The sequence below is a fragment of the Pleurodeles waltl genome, chromosome 5 (genome assembly GCF_031143425.1).
Source record: "Pleurodeles waltl isolate 20211129_DDA chromosome 5, aPleWal1.hap1.20221129, whole genome shotgun sequence".
Taxonomy (NCBI): domain Eukaryota; kingdom Metazoa; phylum Chordata; class Amphibia; order Caudata; family Salamandridae; genus Pleurodeles; species Pleurodeles waltl.
This window is the reverse complement of record NC_090444.1, coordinates 152684683-152698538: the sequence shown is the minus strand read 5'-3', so window position 1 is coordinate 152698538 and position 13856 is coordinate 152684683. Positions and strand designations below refer to the sequence as shown.

General features: G+C 41.5%; 1 protein-coding gene across 1 annotated transcript in view; it reads right to left on the bottom strand.

Moving 5' to 3' along the window:
• The window catches only part of NVL (nuclear VCP like), a 359132-nt gene that overhangs the window by 255400 nt on the left and 89876 nt on the right, over window positions 1–13856 (bottom strand). The window contains exon 10 of the mRNA XM_069233825.1: window positions 6969–7070. Within this exon, the coding sequence (XP_069089926.1) occupies window positions 6969–7070 (102 nt within the window). The remainder of the gene's footprint in view (window positions 1–6968; window positions 7071–13856) is intronic.

Below are 13856 nucleotides of genomic sequence, written 5' to 3'. Positions count from 1 at the left end.
GCAACTTAAGGGGAGCCAAGGTGATTCAGATTTTTCTTGCCACAGTGAGAACAATATTTAAAGATAATCACCGGCCCTAGAAGATCAAGGCCTTCTTCACCCTGTAAATATGTGATGCGTAGGAAGATAGAGAAGATAATGCAGTGACTGATGCAAAGCTGGATAAAAGGAATATGGCAATCAACAAATTGCAGACAATTAAGAACAGCTTGGGGGCTCAACTGGATAGCACCACATCAAAACCCTGGCAATTGGTTTGTAAAAAAAAAAAAGAAAAAAAGAAGAGAAGGGGTCTGATTAGCATTCTCAGGAGGGAAACAAAGTACTGGTGAGCCACACAGAACATATGGATAACAACAAGAGGGCTACTTCCCTGCCTATAACTGGCTTCTTATGACTGGACAAGCAGTATGGCCCAGTGCAGGATAGACCCCAATCTGAAGTTGTAGCCTACCACTGCATCAGACTGAAAGAAACATCAACAGAACGGAGACAAGCAGGGTCTGCAATCCTCAATTATCATCAGGATGAATTGCTCTAAGTCGAATTCAATGCATGTGGTTAGAAATTGAGAAATATATATTTTTTTTTTTACAGGAGTCCTCAGAGTCCAGATTATGTACAAAGTTAATGGCTAAGAGGGCTAATATCTGTCCAGCTTGGCCTCGAAAAGAAGCCCAAGTCAAACAAAGTTTGTCTTTTTTTCAAAATTTGAAGATATCTGTCAGTCCAGAAGATGTGATATTTATCTATATGTCCTTTGTTTCTACAGGTCCTTGGCACAAGCAGTAAATGATCAAGCCAATTTGAATTAGCCAAGGACAGAACGTATACTGGTGCCAGAACAAAATAAGCATAAAACCAATAACACAGGAAAAGAGTAGTAAAGTTGAGATCAACTGACTAGTAGAAACCTACACAAAGCAAAGGAAAAGATGGGGAAAGACTCCTCTCCAGGCAAGTGATCTCAATTCCAAGGAAACTATACTGAGAAAATGTGTGTGCAGGCTGTCAAGTCAAACGTGAACACATGCCACCACTTTCTGTAGCCACACACAGTGTTTCCACTGAAACCTACAATTCGTTGCACACAGTGAAGTACACTCATACATGCCACCCACATGTTTCGCATGAGAATAGTAAAGAAATCGCAAATATGGGAATTGGGTGCCGTTCCTGGACAGGCAGGCTCTACACACAGGTGTAGATAAAATGGCAAGTAACCCTGGCCTTGAATTAGGCTGCCATCACCAGTCATTTTATAGCCTGGAACCAAGGGGCAATATGTTAGGTTGAATGTGGATGAAGACACGTCGCGCACGAAGTTAGGTTTATAAGCTTCCTTTATTTTATGTCTGAAAATACGTGTCCCCGGCAGCCAGCATCCCAAGAAGCCTCAACCCCGACCAAAGGGCCTTCCTGGAATGTCGCTCCCGACACAAACCTAAACATTCCACCCCAAGCTCCTGAGCTGCGCCATAAACACAGAGCGCTTACGAGCACCTATAACATAGGGTTTAACACATATAACACATCTCCCCCTTTAACGACAACAAAATAAAATACATAATAATAAAATGCATAACATATATGCCCCACAATACACCTCCAAAAACATAAAATCTCACCCCCAACTAATCCAAAACAAAATCCTCTAGATACCTAGGTTTGTTGATCACCGTTTTAGATTTTTGTACCTTTATCCCCGTCTCTCTTTGGGTGCGGTTAAAGTTCTCACTAACCATGATATCATTAATCTCTCCAGTTCCACCCCCAAAATCTGAACCTGAGCAAAATTCAAACTCTCCTCTTGCTCATTAACAATTGTGTTATCCGCTACACAGGTCTCTCCATCACCCATTCCATATGCACCAACATTCTCATCCACCATCCCAAATGCACCATCCCTCTCGCAATCCTCCCTCATCTGTCCACCTGAAACCTCACTAGAATCCTTATCCCCCAACTGGATTCCTTGTGCAGCAATTTCTTTTTCCAACTTAGCTACTTTCCTTTTATTCCACCACTTACCTCCCTCTACTTTACAGAATGTCTGGTTACTTGAACAATTTTTGTTTCTGGGAAGTACTTAGAACCTTCCACCTTGTAAGGTCTTCTTACTCTTACACGATCCCCAATTCTGAAATCCACCTCCCTCACCTTCTTAAGATCATCGTATCTGCTCTAAGCTTTGGTCTGCAACTCTAACTCCTTGTCTTTTATCGACTCAACACTAGGAATATTCTTATCTGGATCAGACTTCTGAATCATCCACTTAGGAGATAACTCATTAAACAAGTGTCTCCCTCTCAACAATGCAAAAGGAGTCACGCCACTTGTGGAATGGGGAGTGTTATGATAGCACCAATTTCTTTCCCCTATTGCTTCCTGAATAGACTCACCAGCTTCCGTGGCCATCTGTATCGTTTTTTTCCATCATACAATTAACTCTTTCCACCATACCATTGCCCTGGGGACTATACAGAGCTGTCGTAAAATGCTTAATCCCCAAGTTGTTCAAAAACATCTTCATATTATGCGACACAAACTGTACACGTTTATCAGTGACCACAAAGACTGGAACCCCTTCAGAATGAAAACGTTTCCTCAAAAATTTTACTACCCATGCTGTGTTAGGTTCTCTCTAAAATGTATATGACACCCATTTTGAATGGTAATCTACAACAACCAACACAAATCTCTTCCCCTCATTCAATCCACCAATAGGTCCAATGAAATGCATACCAATTTTCTCCCACAGCAACTCAGGGAAACACACAGGACACAAAGGGTTGTTCCCTATACTTATGGACTGCTCAGCTTGCGAACACACACCACAACCGTCCACCAATACCTCCACATTCACATCCATTCCAGGCCACCAGTAATATAAACGTAATTTCTTCCTAGTACCTGTAATACCTACATGACCCATGTGAGCCAATTGGACCAAACTACTCCTCAGTTCAACTGGAGGAACTAATTTGGTTCCTCTCATTACCAAATTTCCTTCCATGCTCAACTCCTCCTTAACCACGAAGAAGGGTTTTACTTCTTCCATCACTTGACCTTCTCTTGGCCAACCATTCTATATGTAGCCCTTCAAATTTTTTAAAGTTTGATCACTTTCCACTTTATTCTCCCAGCACTCCTACAAAATAACACTCTCCGATACAACCAGTCCATCAACCATTCCAATCACTATTTCTTTTTTCTCTTCACCAACATTTCTGGAATCAACATTCTGATTTATGGGACATATCAATAGGACGTCAGCCCTGCAGTTCTGCCCTCCTTGAATGTGTTTCATTCTAAAATTAAAAACATGCATTTTTGTTAACAATCGAATCAACCGGGAACTTGCATTACCCATCCCTTTTTCATTCCACACATACGTCAAAGGTTTGTGATCAACCTTTCTACCCCATAAATAAGTAGCAAAATGATGAACTCCCCATACACAAGCCGAAGCTTCTTTCTCAATTGTACTGTAGTTGATCTCAGATGATGTCAGTCTATGCGAAGCAAAAGCCACAGTAGATTCTTGTCCTTCATGCAGTTCAGTAAGCGCAGCTCCAATTCCAGAATTACTAGCATCTACAGTTACCACTGACATAGCTTTCTCATTAAAAGGTTGTGTGGCTGGTGCTTAGACAATGAACTTCTTCAAGACATTGAATGCCTCCAATTGTTCTTGTTCCCACTCAAACTTCAAATTTTTCTGTAACAGTTTCCGTAGAGGTTCACACTGCAAAGCAAAATTCTGCACAAATCTAGAATAATATTCACACAAACCCAAGAAATACCTTAATTGGTCCTTATCACTTGGCTGTGCACACTTTTCTATTGCCTCTAAGAGATCATTTTTACATTTAATTCCATTCTCACTTACCTTGTGACCTAAATATTCCACCTCTCTTAACATAAGTTTACATTTTTGTTTGGAAACTGTCACCCCGTAGTCCTGAAGTATGCTTAATACTCTGTCTAGTTTGCTTAGATGAGACTGTGTGGCGTCTGAACATAACAGAATATCATCTTGGTACATCAACACCCCTTTCTCCTCGCCAAATAGTTGATACATCAACTTCTGAAACGCAGAAGCCGCCGATGGTAGGCCAAACAGCAGCCTCAAGAATCGAAAGGCACCAAACGGCATGTTAAAAGCTGTTAAATCTGTAGAATCAGGGCTGAGTTCGACCTGATGATAACGCAGCTCTTAGATCCAGTATAAAAAATGTTTTTGTACCACCAAGTTGGGCCAACATGTCCTGAATTTTAGGCAAAGGAAAACAATCCACTTGGATGTTCTTATTTAATGATCTGAGGTCAGCACAAAGTCTCAAGTCTCCTGATTTCTTAACAGCCACTACTATGGGAGAAATCCATTGTGAGGATTCAATTGGCTCAATCACCCCATCTGCACACAACTGTAATAAAAGATCCTTGAGCTTCTGTCTAATGCATAACGGAACATTTCTAACTCGATGGAAAATAGGAACTGCATTTGGTTTCAGAATGATTTTATGTTCACTCCCAACTTGTCTTCAAACACCCCACAGTGTTTAGTCAAAAATCTTCCAACGAGTTAACATCTTCCTCCAGCTCATAATTAAGGAAAATGGATGTGCAGTTCCAGGCTTGGGAACCATCCCAAATTTACCCTGGTCTTTCCATCCCAAAATATTTTATCGCTGTTTAGCTACATAGCCTTGGAACAAATGGATCTGTTCTTGTAACGTAAATTTTCCATGAAGCATCCACATAAATCAATTTCTTGACCACCAAAAGCGATCGTGTGAAAATCTGGAGGATATAACTTCAATCCCTACCATCTTTCCATCAATAGATTATCAGAAATAATAGTGATAGGTGATCCTGAATAAACCGTGACCTGAATACAACTATCACCCATTTTTACCGCACAAACTGGATCTCCTACCATACCACTGATGTCAACATTGGTGTCCACCATTTTAATTGAAAGCAACACCCATTTACTGAAATCTTCCTCACTTGCAGCCAGGGAAAGCCCAGTTTCTTATTATGAAAAGTTAATTTTTTGAAGAGTTTGTTTAGAAAGCAGTTGTTCCCTGGACCACTGTCTCCTATTACACAAACACTGTTTTACATTATAAAAGGCGAATGGGTCCCAAGGGAACCCAATCCGTTTTGCAAATGAGTTACCACCTCCTTTGAGGATTCAGTTAAAAAAAAAAAAGACCAAAAAAATACAAACATTTTTCAGACGGATTTTGGTCACAAAACATTGACACATTAGATACTGAATCTCCATTTGGATTGGACAAATACATCACACCTTTCCTCCCACATACTGAACCAGTAACTATTCAGAATTCCATTTCAGGAGTCAGAAAAACTTTTCCGACTCTTAAAATGGGATCAGTTTAGAAAAAACAACAACAAAAAACAGTATTTTAACAGTTAAAAACACCGAATAGGATCATTTTCGACCTTTAAAATGCTTAGTGCATCTGGCCCGGTGTTCTCTCATCAAAAGTGATATCACATTTTCAGGACTGCTTGTTGCTTTAACATAAATTAGAAAATAATCTATAATTCTTCTCATGGGACTGCAAGCTCTAGCGTCATCCCTAGTAAATATTTATTCTGCTCTCTCAAGTTAAATGATGATTTGCCTACCCACATAAAAATAGCAGGGATAAAAAAAAAAGAAGCGTTAGCATGCAGCCATCACCACACAGGCCTTTTTTTTTTTTACAATGTGGTATCTTAACTTGCAGATACGTATTTTTAAAACGACATCAACACTTGTTTATCCATGCCTATGCCCATATACATGCACAAGCGCACACACACACACACACACACGTGTGCAAATATACACTTCCATGCATATTTAGGTGTGTGCATATATAAAGAGCAGGGTATCCTGGGTAGTTTCCAAGATTTAGGTGAAGAGCAGCTCTTTAATATGGAACACTCTATAACACCACCGACACTACAAGATCTGTTTACCTCCAATATCTGTTTTCCAGTATAGTTTTTAAGCATAGGATTAGCACAGTACCAGCTATGCCAAGCTAAATGTGACTAGGTTTTTGCCATTTTTGGAGCAAAGTCTTTAAGCAAATGATTAGCAAGTGTCACCCACGCTGAGCTGAAAAATAACAAAAGTCTTAACTATCCAGGCACAGTAGTACAGCTTTGGATTGGCAAAATACCATCCAAGTCAACCTGGAATGAATAAAAGCAACCACAACACGTGTTTCTTTTTTATTAGAGCTTGTATAGACATACATGTGTGTTTGTGTGTATACACACACACACACATATATATATATATATATATATATATATATATATAGGAGTAAAAGGGGAGTAAATGTGTTTTTTTTTAGATTTCAGGGTAGCACAGGGTTTTTAGGGTTCAGACATGGGAAGCTGTCAGGAGCAGTAAAACATTTTTAGGGTTCAGACATGGGAAAGTTCATCATCTTGCTTAAGTTGTTCAGTGATTCCCATTTGTGCTACACTTTCCTACAATTACATGAGTAAGAAAAAAAGACAAGGGGCATGAAATGCAGGAAATGAAAGGCTGCATTGCATCCAACAGGAACATAGCATACTGATAACCAAAAGACTGCAATGGTAGCTAGATAATACACATATTTCGAAATGGTATTAAATGTACAGAGATGTGATAGTAAATCTCATGTTACACACAAATTAGAATAAAATATTACTTTCTAGTAGCAAATTGGACTCCTTATAGCAATATCAACAAGACACTGGTGACTCCAGTATACAAGAAAAGTAGTCCCAGCAGATGCTTGCACACTATATAATTACAAATGCCATACTATTGCTCAAATTAACAGAGCAGTGCTGTACAAGAATGCTAGTGACTTAGCTAAATCAGTGAATTCAGTGTCACATACAGAAATCTCAAGCAGTGTTGCATTCAGAAATCTCTCAAAACTCACCACAGCTTGATCAAAGAGCTCTCTTAGTTTTTGCTCTGACTCGCCGGATACCCCTGATACCATCTCTGTTGCGGCAACTTTCAGCAATGGCAAGTCAAGCTCCTGAAAGAGAAACAGCACTGGACAATTAATCTAAAAAGTGAACTGATGTAGCTTAAAGGAATAAGGGTAAAGTGTCTATAGCAAATGTAAGGATTGCAAGTTTGGTTGCTGATAGAATATACAAAGCAGAAGGCATAAAGAACCTTCCAATTGATTAATAATGTAGTAATTAATATGCCAGATGCTGAAACCTATGTTACTGGATGATTATACATGTATTTAAATCTAAATTTAAAAGGAATCTTAATGTTGTAATTTTGGAACCATACATGGCTAACAGGAGCACTGGCTACCTAAGGACCATTTCTTAAATTATACTACGGGTAAATTCCTAACAATCTGGAAAAGCACTAATATGGCCCACTGGCTGATACTGGTTGCTAAGAAATTATTCTTTGAAGTGTTTTTAAACAAAGGCCAGTTGTTAAACAATGTCCACGATTATAGCCTCATAGGTCACCTTCAGAACAAAAATAATAAATACATAGTATAACAATACTTCAGAACACGAACCACCAAATGTACAAACACCAAGTGAGCACACCTTTCTCAGAGATAGACACAATATCCTAAAATCCTTCTTATTAAGCTCAAATCATGAAGATGGTTTCAGCTGTTCAAGACAAACTATGCAACCTGAATTAAGGTGTTTGGTGGTCCAAACACAAAACAAGCATTTGTAATACAATGGGTCTTGCGTTTGCTCGCGTTATAGCTATTGGCATTGTAAATTCCGAACTGGACTTTTCTTGCCACATAAATTGAAAATTAAATGTAAAAAAGTTGACGAGCCAATTCAAAGCCACGAGCATGAGAAAGAAGGAGAGACACAAAAGGAAAAAAGTTTGCTAGCAGACGTATTGGCAATTGTGCAATTATCCATGTAACAGAGGCAGTCAGCAAGGCGGTAACAAAACCACCCAAAGGAGGGACAAACGTAAAGCAGTTACCAATGATAAAAAAGGATTTTTAAAAGGCAAGCCCACAAACGAGTGAAAGTGATGGGCGTGAGGTGGGTGTGACTAAAAGCCCACAATACTTACAACAGGTCAAAGCGCTTGCACGCTTGACCTAAAAATAGCTGAAAAGTTCAATTACATAAATGCTGCCAAACCCTAATCCTTCTCTTTGTCCAACAGGCAGACCTTAATCTCAACTGTAGAGATTTATGAAATAGAAAATAATAAAAGAAAACCAGAGCTGGTTCTTCTGAGACACATTTTAGAGTTCAACTAGCTCTTATAAACCAGCACGTGCATCTTCTGTAGTTTTGGAACTACTTTATGATTCTTTAGAAGATTTTAGTCATAAGCTTAGGGTTGTCACCAAGACCAGAGTGGGTCATACTTGGATCAAAATTTGTTGCTGGATGTCTTTTTTTACAGTAATCTAATAAAGATATATTACTAGGTCTAGAGTGGCTCACAGTGTGTTCCTCAGCAACGGCATTCTAGTTTTTAATGCATATGTATTATCTACTGGTGGTCGTCAGTAGGTAGTTATAGTTAGGACCATGTTTCCATAGAAAAAGTGTTTTTGACTTCCCTATATCTTTGGTGCAGTTTGATGAATCTTCACAAAATATTCCAAAAGAAGTGTTCTAGTGAATATTGTTGTACATGGGAATTTTCAGGGTGATCCATCAGGCGGGGCGAGGAAAAGGGTGCGGGGGAGTCACAAAACATGTGCTTTCTATAGGGATTTTTGATGCGACTAAAGCCGAACCGCTGGACGGAATTACAACAAATTTTCAGAAAGGTAGCTCTTGCTCCAGAGAGTGCGCTTTTTTGTTATCTGGTGTAAATCCGTTCAGTACTTTTTGAAATATTAAAAGAAATCTAAATATAGATATCTAGCGGGGCAAAGGGTTTACATATAATAACAAGCTCCTGCAGGGAAATGAAGAGCTCTAACTGGCTGCCAACTCTTCATCTTGGGACTCGGCTCCTGCAAAGTCCCGTAAAAAAAGACTTTAAAAAAAAGAAAAGAAAAGGGGCATGTTAGGGTCATTCTTACCCTTTAGGTCTGGTGCTGGGGTTCCAGAGTGCCACTCAGTAGGCTGAAGGTACAAATCCTAGTATCGCTTGGCAGTGTGTGTTTATTTTCTAGTGTTCTCACTGTTTAACATTCCTAGTGATGGGACATTGAAGTCTTTTTCCCCTCAAAATATATGTGGATTAAATGTAATTGCTAAATCGGGACACCGCACAGTAAGGAGTCACCTCTGGCCTAGTGGTTAAGGTCTCAGACATGGACAATAAAGGATAAGGGTTCTAGTCTAGGTGAATCTGTGGTAATATTTAAGTTACATAGTGAAAGGTGATCTCACTCTTTTTAATTGACAAAAACATTTTTCTTTTCAAGTTGTTCGGAAATATCTCATTCTAAGTATTTATTCATCAAAGCCTAAATCGCGCTCTCTCTCAGTCTCTCACTTTCTCTCTCAGGGTTGGGTGGTTATTGGGGTTGGCTGCAGGGACTGGCCGCAGGCTGTGCTCAGCGTACGGTTGGGTGTTTATAGGGGGTTGGCCACAAGGCGTGGCCACAGGCCAAAGGCTGTGCATGGTGATGGTTGGATTAACGTCCAGTAATTAAAATTACTTTACGTTAAAAAAACAACCCATAGAAATTCAGTTATAAAAAACAAAGGTTACAGGGACGTTTAAGTTAGGTTCTGAATTTACTCGTACAAAACCTTAGAAATTCAGCAGTTATAGTTAGAGCTATTTCAAGTAATACTAACTCATGCCCTGAGGTAACTATAACTCCCCCCCTCCATGCACAGTTTTTTCTTCATTAATTTGACTTCTAATGCTTCATTTATAGTTTTAATAACGTTACAGAAGTTGTCATGAGTGCTGTAATCTCTGGGGTAACACTCATGACATCTTTTATAACATCGTTGATAATATCACCTTAACATTTGTTGTAAAATTATTCATTAAAAAACTGCATGATGGGTGCGCAAGTTATAGTTACCTTAGGGCACGAGTTACAATTACTTGAAATAACTGTAACTATAACTGCTTTGGAGGAAATTGAAAAAACTTTCCTCAGACCTGTTATCTATGGTATCCAAAGATGTATTTGATTAATTTAAGAAGAATTTGGAGAAAAACTGTTGAAACTAGAAGATGAAATTACTACCAAAAAGCAACGGAAATGTATTTGAGACTTCAAAGACTATTAAACAGGGAGGATTCTCATTTTTCATCGTAGATATGACCATATGTACAGTGAAGAACAGAATGATCAAGCACTGGTACAGACGTCGGATAAAGATTCATGCAGAATACAATTGGTCGAGAGTGATGCTTCAGACAGAAATTTATATGGACACTTCAGAAACCACCTTGGCATCCAGGAATCAAGTGGATAAAATCACGATCACAGAGAAGTCTAATTTTTAAAGCAGTTTCTATTGCTAAATCAGGGAAGGACAGAACAGCGGGGTTATCAATCCTTCCAAAGGGGACGGGGGCAGAATGACGGGAAGAGGAACCGATAAGCCAAGGCGAGAAGGCGGAAGAGAAGAACCAAAGCCCATGGGAATAGGGCAAAGAAAATAGCGCAATGAATGTGGTCAATTTATCTAATGGACTCTTGACAGAAACAGAACATGAACTTCTCTCATTAGGTCTTTCCTTTTGTCCCATGAGTAATTTTGAATATACACAAACAAGAATTGATTTGTTCAAGTTGGTGAGAAAATTTAAACTGAGAAAGTGGTTTAGTAGTAGACGTGAGTATCCTGAAAAGGCACATGAGTAACCTAGTCTGAATATTTTATGAATTGAGTATGTGGAGTTATTACATACCATGGCATCCTTGCATGATGATGTAGAGGCTCATGAGGATATGAATCTGGACAGATTGGGCCTTGAAGTAGATAGATCTTGCCCTAGTCCTTTTAAACCCAAGTCTAGGTTTCTACCAATGATGCACTGTGAGGTCTTTTTAAGAGGTTATCAAGGAATTAAAGAAGATTAGAAAAAAAAAACTGACAGAGCTGGCAACAATTTATATTTAGCACAAGTCAAGTGTAGGAAAGTACCATCTTGCCTGGCATGTTACCCCCATTTTTCCACTGTATATATGTTGTTTTAGTTGTATGTGTCACTGGGACCCTGCCAGCCAGGGTCCCAGTGCTCATAAGTGTGCCTGAATGTGTTCCCTGTGTAGTGCCTAACTGTCTCACTGAGGCTCTGCTAATCAGAACCTCAGTGGTTATGCTCTCTCATTTCTTACAAATTGTCACTAACAGGCTAGTGACCAATTTCACCAATTTACATTGGCTTACTGGAACACCCTTATAATTCCCTAGTATATGGTACTGAGGTACCCAGGGTATTGGGGTTCCAGGAGATCCCTATGGGCTGCAGCATTTCTTTTGCCACCCATAGGGAGCTCTGACAATTCTTACACAGGCCTGCCACTGCAGCCTGAGTGAAATAACGTCCACGTTATTTCACAGCCATTTTACACTGCACTTAAGTAACTTATAAGTCACCTATATGTCTAACCTTTACCTGGTAAAGGTTAGGTGCAAAGTTACTTAGTGTGAGGGCACCCTGGCACTAGCCAAGGTGCCCCCACATTGTTCAGGGCCAATTCCCCGGACTTTGTGAGTGCGGGGACACCATTACACGCGTGCACTACATATAGGTCACTACCTATATGTAGCTTCACAATGGTAACTCCGAATATGGCCATGTAACATGTCTATGATCATGGAATTGCCCCCTCTATGCCATCCTGGCATAGTTGGCACAATCCCATGATCCCAGTGGTCTGTAGCACAGACCCTGGTACTGCCAAACTGCCTTTCCCGGGGTTTCACTGCAGCTGCTGCCAACCCCTCAGACAAGCTTCTGCCCTCCTGGGGTCCAGCCAGGCCTGGCCCAGGATGGCAGAACAAAGGACTTCCTCTGAGAGAGGGTGTTACACCCTCTCCCTTTGGAAAATGGTGTGAAGGCAGGGGAGGAGTAGCCTCCCCCAGCCTCTGGAAATGCTTTCATGGGCACATTTGGTGCCCATTTCTGCATAAGCCAGTCTACACCGGTTCAGGGACCCCTTAGCCCTGCTCTGGCGCGAAACTGGACAAAGGAAAGGGGAGTGACCACTCCCCTGACCTGTACCTCCCCTGGGAGCTCCTCCAGTGTGCTCCAGACCTCTGCCATCTTGGAAACAGAGGTGCTGCTGGCACACTGGACTGCTCTGAGTGGCCAGTGCCATCAGGTGACGTCAGAGACTCCTCCTGATAGGCTCCTTCAGGTGTTGCTAGCCTATCCTCTCTCCTAGGTAGCCAAACCCTCTTTTCTGGCTATTTAGGGTCTCTGTCTCTTGGGATTCCTTAGATAACGAATGCAAGAGCTCATCCGAGTTCCTCTGCATCTCTCTCTTCACCTTCTGCCAAGGAATCGACTGCTGACCGCGCTGGAAGCCTGCAAAACTGCAACACAGTAGCAAAGACGACTACTGCAACTCTGTAACGCTGATCCTGCCGCCTTCTCAACTGTTTTCCTGGTGGTGCATGCTGTGGGGGTAGTCTGCCTCCTCTCTGCACTAGAAGCTCTGAAGAAATCTCCCGTGGGTCGACGGAATCATCCCCCTGCAACCGCAGGCACCAAAGAACTGCATCACCGGTCTCCTGGGTCTCCTCTCAGCACGACGAGCGAGGTCCCTTGAATCCAGCAACTCTGTCCAAGTGACTCCCACAGTCCAGTGACTCTTCAGTCCAAGTTTGGTGGAGGTAAGTCCTTGCCTCCCCACGCCAGACTGCATTGCTGGGAACCACGACTTTTGCAGCTACTCCGGCCTCCGTGCACTTCCGGCGGAAATCCTTTGTGCACAGTCCAGCCTGGGTCCACGGCACTCTAACCTGCATTGCACGACCTCCTAAGTTGTTCTCCGGCGACGTGGGACTCCTTTGTGCGACTTCGGGTGAGCACCGTTTCACGCATCCTCGTAGTGCCTGTTTCTGGCACTTCTGCGGGTGCTGCCTGCTGCTGAGAGGGCTCCTTGTCTTGCTCGACGCCCCCTCTGTCCCCTGACGCAATTGGCGACATCCTGGTCCCTCCTGGGCCACAGCAGCATCCAAAAACCCTTACCGCACGATTTGCAGCTAGCAAGGCTTGTTGGCGGTCTTTTGGCGGGAAAACACTTCTGCACGACTCTCCACGGCGTGAGGGATCCGTCCTCCAAAGGGGAAGTCTCTAGCCCTTGTCATTCCTGCAGAAACCTAAGCTTCTACTGTCCAGTAGCTGCTTCTTTGCACCCACAGCTGGCATTTCCTGGGCATCTGCCCATCTCCGACTTGCTTGTGACTTTTGGACTTGGTCCCCTTGTTCCACAGGTACCCTCGACCGGAAATCCATCGTTGTTGCATTGTTGGTTTGTGTCTTTCCTGCAGAATTCCCCTATCACGACTTCTATGTCCTATGGGGAACTTTAGTGCACTTTGCACTCACTTTTCAGGGTCTTGGGGTGGGCTATTTTTCTAACCCTTACTATTTTCTAATAGTCCCAGCGACCCTCTACAAGGTCACATAGGTTTGGGGTCCAATCGTGGTTCGCATTCCACTTTTGGAGTATATGGTTTGTGTTGCCCCTATCCCTATGTGTCTCCATTGCATCCTATTGTAACTATACATTGTTTGCACTGTTTTCTAATACTATTACTGCATATTTTGGTATTGTGTACATATATCTTGTGTATATTTGCTATCCTCATACTGAGGGTACTCACTGAGATACTTTTGGCATATTGTCATAAAAATAAAGTAC